The sequence below is a fragment of the Antechinus flavipes genome, chromosome 2 (assembly GCF_016432865.1).
Source record: "Antechinus flavipes isolate AdamAnt ecotype Samford, QLD, Australia chromosome 2, AdamAnt_v2, whole genome shotgun sequence".
In the NCBI taxonomy this organism is placed as follows: Eukaryota; Metazoa; Chordata; class Mammalia; order Dasyuromorphia; family Dasyuridae; genus Antechinus; species Antechinus flavipes.
In genome coordinates this window covers 129,761,756-129,775,321 of record NC_067399.1, presented here as the reverse complement: position 1 = coordinate 129,775,321, position 13,566 = coordinate 129,761,756, and the positions used below count along the sequence as shown (strand labels likewise).

General features: G+C 31.2%; 1 protein-coding gene across 1 annotated transcript in view; it reads right to left on the bottom strand.

Annotated features, from left to right (window-relative positions):
• KCNU1 (potassium calcium-activated channel subfamily U member 1) overlaps positions 1-13,566 on the bottom strand; it is a 268,697-nt gene that overhangs the window by 195,634 nt on the left and 59,497 nt on the right. Inside the window, 1 exon segment of the mRNA XM_051975505.1 lies at positions 11,735-11,846. Coding sequence (XP_051831465.1) covers positions 11,735-11,846 — 112 coding nt within the window.

The window sequence follows — 13,566 nt, the reverse complement described above, 5'->3', positions numbered from 1 at the left end:
TATTAAGAATGATGTGAGCAGAATGTTCAATTTGCACATACTTCAGTCAACAGAAACCCAAGAAGGTAAATACAATGACCGAGGAAAGGAATATGTAATTAAAATTTCCCAAGATATAGATTTTTTTGTGTGTGAAAGAAAAAGAAAATGCCTTACAGAGTTATAACAAAACAAAACAAAAGAGCATTATTAGGAGATTTTTAAAAGCATTCAATAAAATAAAAATATAAATGCAATTAAAAGAAAAAAATAGATATGAAGGTGGAAAAACAGGTCTAAAGGTAGTAAACAATTTCCACCTCCCAAGAGTAATTAACATGAAACACAGTTTTTGAGTGGGAGACAGCATAAATGGGGAGGTTGAAGACAGAGAGCAATGAATGAGTAATTTACTTTTACCAAGTCCATGAGGAAATAGTGAAAGAAGAATAATTTCTCTAATCTTCTAGTGGAAGGGAGAGTTTCAACAGAATAGAGAATAGGGATCCTACTTAAAAAAAATCTCTTTGGGAAGGAGGTATACATTTGTAATGGGAAATAAAGAAATAAGGGTGATTGATATGAGTGAATTTGGAACAAAAACCATTTCCCTTGAAACAATCTTGTACAAAAACCATTTCCCTTGAAGCAATCTTGTATCCCCATGTAGATTAGGGGAAAAGAAACTGCACTGGGGAGAAGTAGTCCTGGATGAGACCTCCAGAGGTTCTTTTCTAATAAGATTTTGACCTTATGTCTTTTTTCTGAACTCCCCCAGGCTGTCCCTTAACCAGCTGCTGCCAATTTTAAATTTCTGCTCCTGGCCATCAAAGCACTCAATATCACTACCTGCCATAAGGCAACATCAACAGAGAGTCTGGAGTAGTCTACACCCATCTCTCCCGCAATGAACTTCTTTCCAGTGACTGGAAAGATAAAATTGCTTAAACTCATCTCTCAATGGTTAGAATACTCTAACTCCATCAAATTTTCCTCATTTCAGTGATAACAAGTCTTAGTCATCTTTGGACAAACTCTATTTACTGTGTACCGATATCTGCTCACTTAACCCCATTCCCTGCAACCTTTCTCATGTTCCCACAATGTCCAATTCCAACTTACCCTTCCTGATCTATCATTATCAAATGTGGCTTCATCATAATTTTTTTTTCCTTTCTCATTCCTCCCATTTTTTGCCAACACTGAAATCTGGCTCATCTCTGGCCATTCTTTCTACTCTATATTTTTACTCTTAAGTTCTGACTCATTGGTTATAGTGGAGGAGTATGAATGTGCTTTGACAAGCATTGTGATTTCCAGACTCTCTAACACTTTTACTAGTAGTCTCCGTCTTTTGAGGTTCAATAAATTCATATTTTTAACCTGTCAAGATTCGGGTATCTGTTGTTTAAAAAGCTTCAAGACACTTTTTTCCCTCTGAGTCCAATGTCCAATTCATGGTCTCTTTTCATCCCTGACACCTGGCATTATACTAAGAAACTACTACTTCTTCAAATACTTTAACTTCCCAGTTTTTCAACTATATTTACTGTGACCCATTCCTCCAAATTACTTCAGCTATACAGACATGTGTACAGACATGTCTTTATTTTGTCATTTTACTTAACAGTGTTCTAATTTTATGTTCATAAACTCTGATGTTCTTTTATAGTATAAAAATCTTTCATCATATCATTGTTTCTCCTGCCTAAAATGTATTCTTCATTCTTATCTGTGATTTACAAAATCTCTATCTATCCATAATTTCTTTCCATAGCCATCAACTCCCCTCATTCTTCTCTGTCTGTCTTGATCCTTGTAATCTACACTTTCCCCTACTCCTTTCCCCCCTTATCTTATCACTACATCACCTCTTGCTGAGATACAGGAGATTAGATTACTTGCATTATTCACATCCTCTCCAATCTTCATCCCTATGCTTCTGGTGAATGGAGCTAAAGAAAAATTACAAAACTATATAGAGTGAGTGTATTATTAATTTATGTTACATAATCTTAGCTGGTCTCATTTTAAAACAAGGTAATTTTAACCCTGTCTAATTGCTTCATTTTCCCACTTATCATCATGGCTTTTCCAAATCTTTTCATCTTTATAATAACTTCTCAACTTCTCCTCTGAAGCTTTTGGCTGCTATTTCTTTGAAAAAATATGGCTATTTGCCAAAAGCTCCTTCTTCTCTCATTTTACCACATATCACAAGATAGTTTTCTCTTAAATCTGCTTCATTCTGTCTCATATCAAGAGTCCCTTTGCTAAGACAAACAAAATGGGCACATAATCCCATTCCATTTTGTCTTCTCTTTCAGATTTTCTCCTTTGCCATCCCTACTCTTTCAATAATCTTCAATCTCTCCCAGTCTATTGGCTGCTTCCCTGTTGCCTTCAAACAAATTCCTATTTCTCCCATCCTTAAAACCTCACTTGATGCATCCATCCAGTTTGTCACTGTTGTATCTCTTTCCTGTATTTTATAGCTAAACCTATTGAGAAAGCCCTTCACAATAGATGCTGCCACTTTCTTTTCTTTAAATATCTTAACTTTATGCCATTTAGCTTCCAACTACATCATTCAATTGAAATTACAAATAATCTCTTAATTTCCAAATCTAAATCTTAATCTTAATTAGTATTGATTTTTCTGTAACTTTTTACATAGTTCATCATTCTTCTCTTACACACACACACACACACACACACACACACACACACACATTCTGTTTAGAATTTTCTCAATAATGCTCTTTTATAGTTTTATCTTTAGAATCTTTTTTTAGTTTCATTTGCTGGATCTTCATTCAGTTCATGCCAGCTAACCGTGGGTATCATCTCTTTCCTGGGCACTATTTTGTCCTTCTCTTTTCTACCCCTTCTCTTGGTGATCTCATCAATTCCCTTGGATTAAATTTAATTTCATTAGTCACATGATTTTTACATTTATTTATTCAGCCTTGATCTCTTATGACTTCCCTTCAGGCATAAATTTCCAATTGAGTGTTAGACATCTGGAACTCTATGTCCTATAGACATCTTAAACCCAAAATGTCCAAGTTGAATTTATTATATTTCACCCCAAACCCATCATCAAAAATTCTAATTATTGTCAAGGGGTATATTGTATTTAGATATGTATATTCACACCTGAATATTATGTATGTGCATGTAAGATGTATAGCATACACACATATGTATAGATACACATGTGTATGTATCTAGACTCCCTTTCCTTTATGAGATCCACATATAGACTTTTGCCTGAGCAAAGAAAAGTAACTATGTGCAAATGCCATTAATCATTATTGATTTTGAAAATTTAAATAAAATCATGGCAAACACATTATAGTAATATATCTCAAAAACGTTTTCCTCATGATCATGTTGAATTTACACCATGAAAGCTAGCATTGTTCAACATTAGGAAAACAATATAAATTGAAAATGAAAATGTTGAAATTTAATACTATATAAGAATTGTTAGCCTACCTGAAAGTTGGTCAAAATAAGAATCTTGGATACAATATTACAAGAAACTATTAAGGAAAATTGTCCTGAAGTTCTAGAACAAGAAGATAAAGTGGAGCTAGAAAGAATCTCCCAATGATTCCTGAAAAAGATCCTAAGAAGTAAATTTACAGAAAAGTCATTGCCAAGTTTCAAAATTCCCAGGTCAAAGAGAAAATATTGTAAGCAAGCAGAAAAAAAAATACTGCATAAAAACAAGCAGGTCACAAGACCTAGTAACTTTTACACCAACAAGTCATAATATGTCTTGGAACATTATATTTAAAGAACAAAGCAAGTGGAGTTGTATCCAAAAATAACTTATCCATCAAAGTTGAGCATAATCCTAAATCGAAACAAAACAAAGCAAAAGAAAAACTGGATATTTGCTGAACTGAAAGACTAATAGGTACAGAAAAAAAAAACAAAAACAAAAACACACATACTCTTTACTGAATGCATCACCAATTCATGCTAAAAACACTGCAAAAAATAAGAATTAAAGAATATTTTTAAAAAGATGATAATAAATCATGTATGAAATCCAATATAACTATTATATTCAATGCAAAAAACTAAATGCTTTTTCCAAAAACACGGTGATATATCAAAAATGATCCTCTTCCTCCTTGTTATTTCACACAGTTTTAGATTTGCTAACAATAAAAAATTAAATATTTTTCAGAAAGAAAAGTACACCAATTTATTATTGGCAAAGCTTTGAATTTGACCATTCTGGAATGCAATTCAGAATTATGTGAAGAATATTTTTTGGCCTGGAGATTTTACTTTATATTAATGAAAAAATATCAATGAAAAAACAAATGACTTATGTATGCCAACATTTTTTGTAGCAGCACTTCTTTTTTAATTTATATTTTATTCCCCCCCTCAATTACATAATAATTTCTAACATTCATTAACTGAATTTTAAAATTTCCCTCCCCACTTCGTTTCCTGATTATGAAGACAAGCAATTTGATCTAGATCACATATATGGAGTCATTCAAATTACTTTCATGTTTAAAAAGATTCAAGAGATTGAGTTTCTGGATAATTTAATTATTTTGTTAATAAAACTATTAATAAAAAGAAAGATCATTTGGTTGCTTCTCTTTTATCAAAGACCGCTAATGGTTGTGGGGTCACAGTTTGTATGCCCTTTAAAGAGGTGTTGTTCATGACTATCTTGGGGTACATGATGGGGTCCCTCAAATCTTGTTAAAATACACATCAATTTCCATATGGTCTGTCTTGTTAGAAATAATTAACATGTCCCTATGTTTCTCTGAGTGAACACAGTAAGCAGGAATACACTCATATCTAAAACTTAGAATTTCTTTTATTGATTTATTAGATCTAGATCTGGTAAATCTTTAAGAGGGATTTCCCACACTGGTTAATTACTGGATGAGGAAGTGAAAAATGGGGAAAACCTCGATCCTTATGCACTAATAACTTCTTAAATGTGAGGGAAACATTCATTTCTCACAATATATTTCCATATCAATCATATTGTGAAAGTAAAGGTTGGAAAAAACAAAAAAAAAGTATGTTTTGATTTACATTCATACTCCATTAGTTCCCCCCTGCCTCCTGGAAATAAATAGCATTTTTCATCATAAGTCCTTTGGACTTTTCTTGGATCATTATGTTGCTAATGATATTTGTTATTTACAGTTAATTATCACATGATATTGATTTTATGGTGCATACTGTTCTATTGGTTTTGCTCATTTTATTTCAATTCAGTTCATATAAGTGTTTCCAGGTTTTTCTGAAAGCATATTGCTCATCATTTCTTATAGCAAAATAGTATTCCATCACAATCATTTATATATACCAAAAATTATTCAATCATTCCCTGATTAGTCTCTCTTTGATTTCTAATTCATTGCCAACATTAAAATGTGGCTATACATATTTCTGCACATGTGTATGTCTTTTTTTCCCCCTTTATCTCTTTGGAATAAAGGACTAGTTGTGGTAGCTAGGTCAAAGGCCATAGTTTTATAGGCCTCTGGGGATAGTTCCAAATTATCCTATAGAATGGTTGGGCCAGTTTATAACTCCACCAACAATGCATTAATGTCATGATTTTCCTAGATCTCCTCCAACACTTGTCATTTTCCTTTACTTTCATATTAACCAATCTGACAGGTATGAGGTTGTAGCTCAAAGTTATTTTAATTTGAATTTTTCTCACCTATAGTAATTTAGAGTATTTTATAGAACTTTATAAAGAGCTTTGATTACTTTGTCTGAAATCTGCCTGCTCACATTCTTTGAACATTTATCAATTGAGGACCCATTATTATTTCTATAAATTTGACTCAGCTTTCTATATTTGAGAAATGAAGTCTTTATCAAAGAAACTTACTGCAATTTTTTTCACAATAATGATTACTGACTATATATGTATTTTCTATTTATTTCCCTCTACCCCATTTTCCACCTGTTTATACTATGATAGACATCTGGAGAAAATTGAATGAGGATAAAAAGAATAAACCTTGGGAAAACTGGAAAATAATATATCAGAAACTCAGCATAGACTTATATCTTTTATCCCATTCCAAAATAAGGTCAAAAGAGTTACTTGGGGGCAGCTGGGTGGCAGAGTGGATAAAGCACCAGCCCTGAAGTCAGGAGGACCTGAGTTCAAATCTGAACTCAGACACTTAACACTTCCTAGCTCTATGACCATGGACAAGTCACGTAACCCCAATTGCTTCAGGAAAAAAAAAAGGGATACATGATTTGGGCATAAAAAATGATACCATAAACAAATTAAAAGAACAAGGGATAATTTACCTATCAGATCTTTGGAAAATGAAGACCAAAAAAAGAACTAGAGAATATTATGAAAGGCAAAATGGACAACTTTGTTTACATTAAATTCAAAAGTTTTTGCATAAACAAAACCAATAGAAACAAGATTAAAAGGGAAATATGAGGCTAAGGAAAAAAAAATCTTTACAGCAGTATTTCTGATAAAGGTCTCATTTTTGAAATATATAAAAAACTGTGTCAAATTTATAAGAACACAAGTCTTTCCCCAAAGGATAAATGGTCAAAGAATATGAACATACAGTTTTAAAACTCAGGAATCATATGAACATAATAACAAACACTTTTCATACAAATAAAGTCAGATATAAATAATTGGGAAATTATTAATTTCTCATGATTGAGCCCAACTAATATGATAAAAATTACAATTTTATATAAATCTATTTGCTTATTCAAGGCTATGCAAATCAAAGTACTAAAATATTTTTCTAATAAGAAAATTCATCTGGAAGAACAAAAGATCAAAAATATTGAGGGAATTAATGAAAAAAGAAATACAAAGGTGGTTGGCAAAGGTATATCAAATTTTAAATTATATTATAAAGTGACAATCATCAAAATCATTAACTAAGAAACATAGAGGTAGATCAATGGAATACATTAGATACACAAAACACAGTAATAAATGACTATACTAATCTATTATTTGATAAATCAGAAACTCCAGTTTCACTTGGAAAACATTATTTGACACAAATTTCTCAGAAAACTGGAAAACAGTGTGTTCAAATCTTGGAATAGATCAACATTTCATACTATGTATGAACAAAAGGTCAAAATCGTTACATTATTTAAATGTAAAGGGTGATACCATAAATAAATTAGGAGAGCAAAATGTAGCTTACCTTTTAAATATATGAAGAAGACTATTATCAAAAAAGAGATAAATAATATTTTGAAAAACAAAATGGATAATTTTTATTACAATAAGTCAAAAAGTTTTACATAAACAAAACAACTGCTACCAATGTTAAAAAAGTAAAGCACAAAGATGAAAAATACATTTTTATTGCAAGTGTTTCTGATAAAGGTCTAATTTCTCAAATAAATAGATAGTTGAGTCAAACTCATGAAAATGCAAGTCATTCTCCAATTAATAAATTTTCAAAGGATATAAACATGCAGTTTTCAGATGAAGAAATTAAAATTATCTATAGTAATATAAAAATGCTCTAAATAACTACTGATCAAAGAAATGCAAATTAAAACAACTCCGAGGTACCATCTCACACCTGTCAGAGTGACTAAAATGACAGAAAAAGAAATGTTGGATGTTGAAAAAGTTGTGGAAAAACTGGGACATTAATGCACTATTGGTGGAGTTGTGAACTAATCCAATCATCTGGAGAGCATTTTGGAACTGTGCTCAAAAGGGCAATCAAATTGTGCATACCTTTTGGTAAAGCAATACCATTAATAAGTCTATATCCCAAAGACATAGTAAAAATGGAAAAGGACCTATATGTACAAAAATACTTATAGCAGCTTTTTTATGGTGGCAAAGAAGTGGACATTTGAGATGGACAATTGCCCATCAATTGGAGAATATGTCAACAAATTGTAATCTATGAACATAAAAGAATGCTATTGTGCTGTATGAAATGATAAGCAGGTGAATTTCAGGAAAACCTGGAAAGATTTGTATGTTCTGGTGCTGAATGAAGTGAGCAGAACCAAGAGTGAATTGTATACAGTAATAGTAACATTGTGTGATGATCAATTATTATTGACTTAAAGCTTTTTAGCAATAGAATGGTCCAAGATAATTCCAAAAGCCTCATGACTGAAAATGCTATCTACATACACAGAAAGAGCTATGGAATTGGAGGTAGGTCAAAGTATATTATTTCCAATGTTTTAGTCATTTTATTTTGTTTTTTCATTTTCATGGCTTTATGCCTTTTGTTTTGTTTCTTCTTTCAAAACATGACTAATGCGATAATATGTTTAACAAGATTGTACATGTAGAATCTGTATCAGATTGCTTGTTGTTTGAGGGATAGGGAATGGGAGAAAGGGATAAAAATTCAGAACTTAAAATCTTATGAAAATGAATGTTGAAAACTATCTTTGAAAATTAAAAAAATAAAATATTTACTTAAAAAAAAGAGGTTGAATGATTGTAATCATTGGTACTTGGATGTTAATCTATCTTCCTTAACCCTTAACCCTAACTTAACTTCACTTTAAGTTGAATGTCTCGGAGATTTTTGATACACCCTATACTGATTGATAACTTTTGATTTGTTTTTTAGGTTTTTAAAATCAATATACATAGTTTGTTGTTGTTGTTGAGCCATTTTTCAGTTGGGTATGACTCTTCTTGGCCTATTTGGGATTTTCTTGGCAAGTTACAAGAATGCCTTGTTATTTTCTTCTCCAGTTAATTTTATAAAAGAGGAAACTGAGGCAAGCATGGACATGTATAGATAACTTCCTTATAAAAATTTGGAGATGATACGAACTATAAAGGATAGGGAACAAAGTAAATAACCAGTTTATAGTCAAAAGAGAAAAAAATCTTATCAGGTTGGAAAATCTGGTGAAATTACAAATATAAATTAATATTTGGATTAAAACTAAATTCTCAAATGCAAGATAGATATGTAGCTATAGAGTAATTAATCTTATCAAAAATTTGGTATTTTATGTAGTGAATTGACTTTAATTTATAAGAAATCAAGCCATTCTCCAACTGATAAATGGTCAAAGGATATGAACAGACAATTCTCAGATGAAGAAATTAAAACTATTTCTAGACATATGAAAAGATGCTTTAAGTCATTATTAATCAGACAAATGTAAATTAAGACAACTCTGAGATAGCACTACACACCTGTCAGATTGGCTAGAATGACAGAGAAAGATAATGCTGAATGTTGGAGGAGATGTGGGAAAACAGGGACACTAATACATTGTTGGTGGAATTGTGAATACATCCAGCCATTCTGGAGAGCAATTTGGAACTATGATCAAAAAGTTATCAAACTGTGCATACCCTTTGATCCAGCAGTGTTACTACTGGGCTTATACCCCAAAGAGATACTAAAGAAGGGAAAGGGACCTGTATGTGCAAAAATGTTTGTGGCAGCCCTCTTTGTAGTGGCCAGAAACTGGAAACCAAACAGATGCCCATCAATTGGAGAATGGCTGAATAAATTGTGGTATATGAATATTATGGAATATTATTGTTCGGTAAGAAATGACCAACAGCATGATTTCAGAAAGGCCTGGAGAGACTTACATGAACTGATGCTGAGTGAAATGAGCAGGGTCAGGAGATTTTTATATACTTCAACAACAATACTATATGATGATCAATTCTGATGGATGTGGCCATCTTCAACAATGAGATGAACCAAATCAGTTCCAATAGAGCAATAATGAATTGAACCAGCTACACCCAGGGAAAGAACTCTGGGAGAAGACTATGAAGCACTACATAGAATTCCCAATCCCTCTATTTTTGTTCACCTGCAGTATTTGATTTCCTTCATAGGCTTATCAGACTTTGAAATAGTGTACTATAAGCCTATGAAGGAAATCAAATACTGCAGGTGAACAGAAATAGAGGGATTGGGAATTCTATGTAGTGCTTCATAGTCTTCTCCCAAAGTCTGATTCTTTTTGTACTGCAAAATAACTGTTTGGACATGTATATTTATATTGTATTTAATTTATACTTTAACATATTTAACATGTATTGGTCAACCTGCTATCTGGGGGAGAGGGTAGGGGAAAGGAGGGGAAAAATTGGAATAAAAAGTTTGGCAATTGTCAATGCTGTAAAATTACCCATGCATATAACTTGTAAATAAAAAGGTATAATTAAAAAAAAAATCTGGGTATTTTAATAGACTACAAGCTTAGTAATTAAAATATGTAACACAAGAAAAAAATCTATTTTGATCTCATCCTGCTTTTACAAAACCAAACTTTCTATTAAAATATTAATTGTATTCTATAGGTTGTCTTTCTGCATTATGTTTTGTGGCTCTTCAAAGGACAGAAACAGATACAATAGTTAAAAGCTCAGGAAAGTAAAGCAATCAAAGCTATCTTTACGAAGAATAGGCTGCCTCATAATAAGGGCAACAACTTCCTGTAGTCCTTCCAACAACCTGCCAAATATTCCCATAATCTCATGGAGGTCTTCATGTAGAGGCTGGATTACTATCTATAGTTTATGTTGTAGTGAGGACTATTTAAAAATGGTATTTGGATTAAGTAGGGACTAAATTTCCTTTCATTTTAAAGTTTCTCTGATTCTGAGATTCAAAGAGCTTTCTGACTAAAGTTTAACTGTTTCATGTTTCATTACTGAATCATTTTTAAATTCTAATAATTTTTATTTGAAGCCAAACTCATAGATGAAAGATGAAATTACCTTTATCGTTCTCTTTATGTTTTATTTTTTTGTATGTGCAGAGCCATGTGAAATGCCAAATATCTTAAGAAATTATGCTTTTTCTTTCCTTTGGATACATAATAAAACAACTGAACCCATCTGTGACCCATCATTTTTATATGCAGCTTTTTCTTTTCTTTTAGTTTCTTTATCATCACATCATATTGATGTCTCATTGTTTCCGGGAGAATGCTATTTTATTGTTAATTAAAACAGTTTTAATATTTTAGGAACCACCAAGCTTTTTTTCTACTATCCTTCTACTATCTCCATGGAAGCAGAAGAAGGTACCTCTACATTCAGGAACATTATAATTATAAAATTGTTCTTTGTTTCATGCTTTGTCCTGGCCAAGTAATGCATAACTTAATAGTCATTCTATAGGTTGAGCTATGATTTGATATGCAGAGGTAATAACATTTCTCGACATTTAGGTATCAGTTTTTGAAGAATTAAACTGTTGCCTGAAAGAGCTATTATTAGTTAGTCAATTATAAAAATTCTATAACTGAATATAAATTACTTGAATTCCCTCCTCAAAAGAAAAGGGACTAATTAAATGGATTTTAAAAGATAACATTATGTTTATTACAACATTGGTCCTCAAACTTTTCTAACATCAAATGTATTTCATGTATCTCTATATCATAAAAGTTGCATTGATTGGGAAAATTCTTAAAGACTAAAGCACAATACTTTGAATAATTATTTGCAGTTACCTTATAACAACTTCATAACAACACCTCACAAGATGTAAAATGTAGGTTGTAATCACTGATATAGTTACTTTATCTAGGCTTTAACTAAAGAACTTTCTGTCACATAAACTGAATAATTTTAAACCATGGAGAGGAAAAACATATTGTCTGTCTCTGAAAAGATGGAGAATAATTCAAGAAAAAAAATTTGAAAGTAAAAAATAAAAGACCTTCATAAGCAAGATATATATGTATATAAAATTATAGATATACTTACCTAGCCAGTTAATGTTCAGATAATAAGAAACAAAAGTTGGTGGAATGGTAAACATATCTACCAAAGAGTTCATCTCGAACCAAAACTTGATTTTGTTATCAGCAGCCACAAACTAGAAATCAAATTAAGAAATTCAGTGGTTAAATTTCTATTTAGATAGGTTCAAATTTAAGGCATCATTAGCATATAAGCTTAATCAATAATAATGAATTAATTAAGAGGGAATTTAATTTCATTCTTTTTTTTCCCAATTTTCAGCTAATTAAAAGGTGAGCCTTGTGATGATCCCTATATATTTCATCCTTAGTCATATATAGAATTCCAAAAATTTTGTCCCAAACTGGGAGAAACATGGAATGTGAACCAGGTCTTTTTGACTATAAGATTAGCTTTCTATGTACTATCTTATGTTAATTCTCAGTAACAGTTGCATAGTATGGCCCTCTTTATGTTGGTAGATAGAAATTTCATATAAAAATTTTTAACACCATGAAAGTATAACTCTGGTTCAAAATAGAAAAATTGAGTTGTTTCTTTTTATTATATTTTTACATTTACATAAATCTGGTTCAAAATAGAAAAATTGAGTTGTTTCTTTTTAATATATATATTTATATTTTAGTGTAAACTTTAGTTTCCAAACATTTAATTTTTCCATCCATGACTTGAAAACACATTCTTGATAGCAGAAAATATAAGAAAAATTTAAAAAAAACACAAGCAGTTTAGCAAAAATAATCCCACATCAACACAAAAGACAGCATAAAAAAGGGAAATAATCCCTGGGTTGAAGTCACAAGTTTGGTTTTGATTTCCAATACTGTCATTACAGGACACATAAGTAAAATCTTATCTGGAAATATAGGTATAATAATACTTAAACTAGCTGCATAAGAAGGCTAGTTTTTAAGAAAGTAACTTTTGAAAATCAAAATGTTATAGAAATGTGAGGAATTTTTTTCATACCATTCATTTTACCCTAAGCTTAATTTTGTGTTATATTTTTTATCTGTGGAATAATAGACTACTGGATTCAGAATCAGAGAAACCTACTTTCTTTTTCTTTTTCTTTCTTTTTTTTTTCTTTTTTTTTGATGAGGCAATTGGGATTAAATTACTTGTCCATAGTCACACAACTAGTATCAAATGTCTGAGGCTGAAACTCCAGTCTTCCTGACTCCAGGGATAGTGGTCTATCTACTGTGCCACCAGAGCTACCCTCAGAGCAGTATTTACCTTAAATATTCACTAGCTAAGTGACTATGGGCATACCATAAATCTATCTGGCCTTATTTTCCTCATCTATAAATAATAATAATAAATGAAAGATAAGATGTGTTAATCCTAAGTCTACAGTGAGATGATCAATGAAAACCATTTTGCAAATATAAAAATTGTATGTTAAAAGCAGTAGTCATAATCTTCAATGATTTCTCCTCTGATAAACCTGGGGTTTATATCTTATATCCATCATTTATTTACTTGTTCTATAGGAATAAACAAGTTGTTTATACTTTTTAAGTTTTAATTCCCTCACATGCAAGATGGGGATAATATGACTTTTGCTACTTATCAATAATGCTGTGAAGATAATCCTTTCTAATATTTATAATGCCATATAAAATACTAATTATCATAATTTTATATTAATAATTCTATCTAGGAAGCAAGGAACTCTTTTCTACCCATAGGACCTTGACTAAGGTAACATCATTTTTCTACTCATTGAAATTTTCATAACCACAATATCATCACATCTACTCATTACGGTTCCCTGATCCACTCTAATTTCAGATTCCTATCATCATCTTTCAACTGGACTATATGTACTC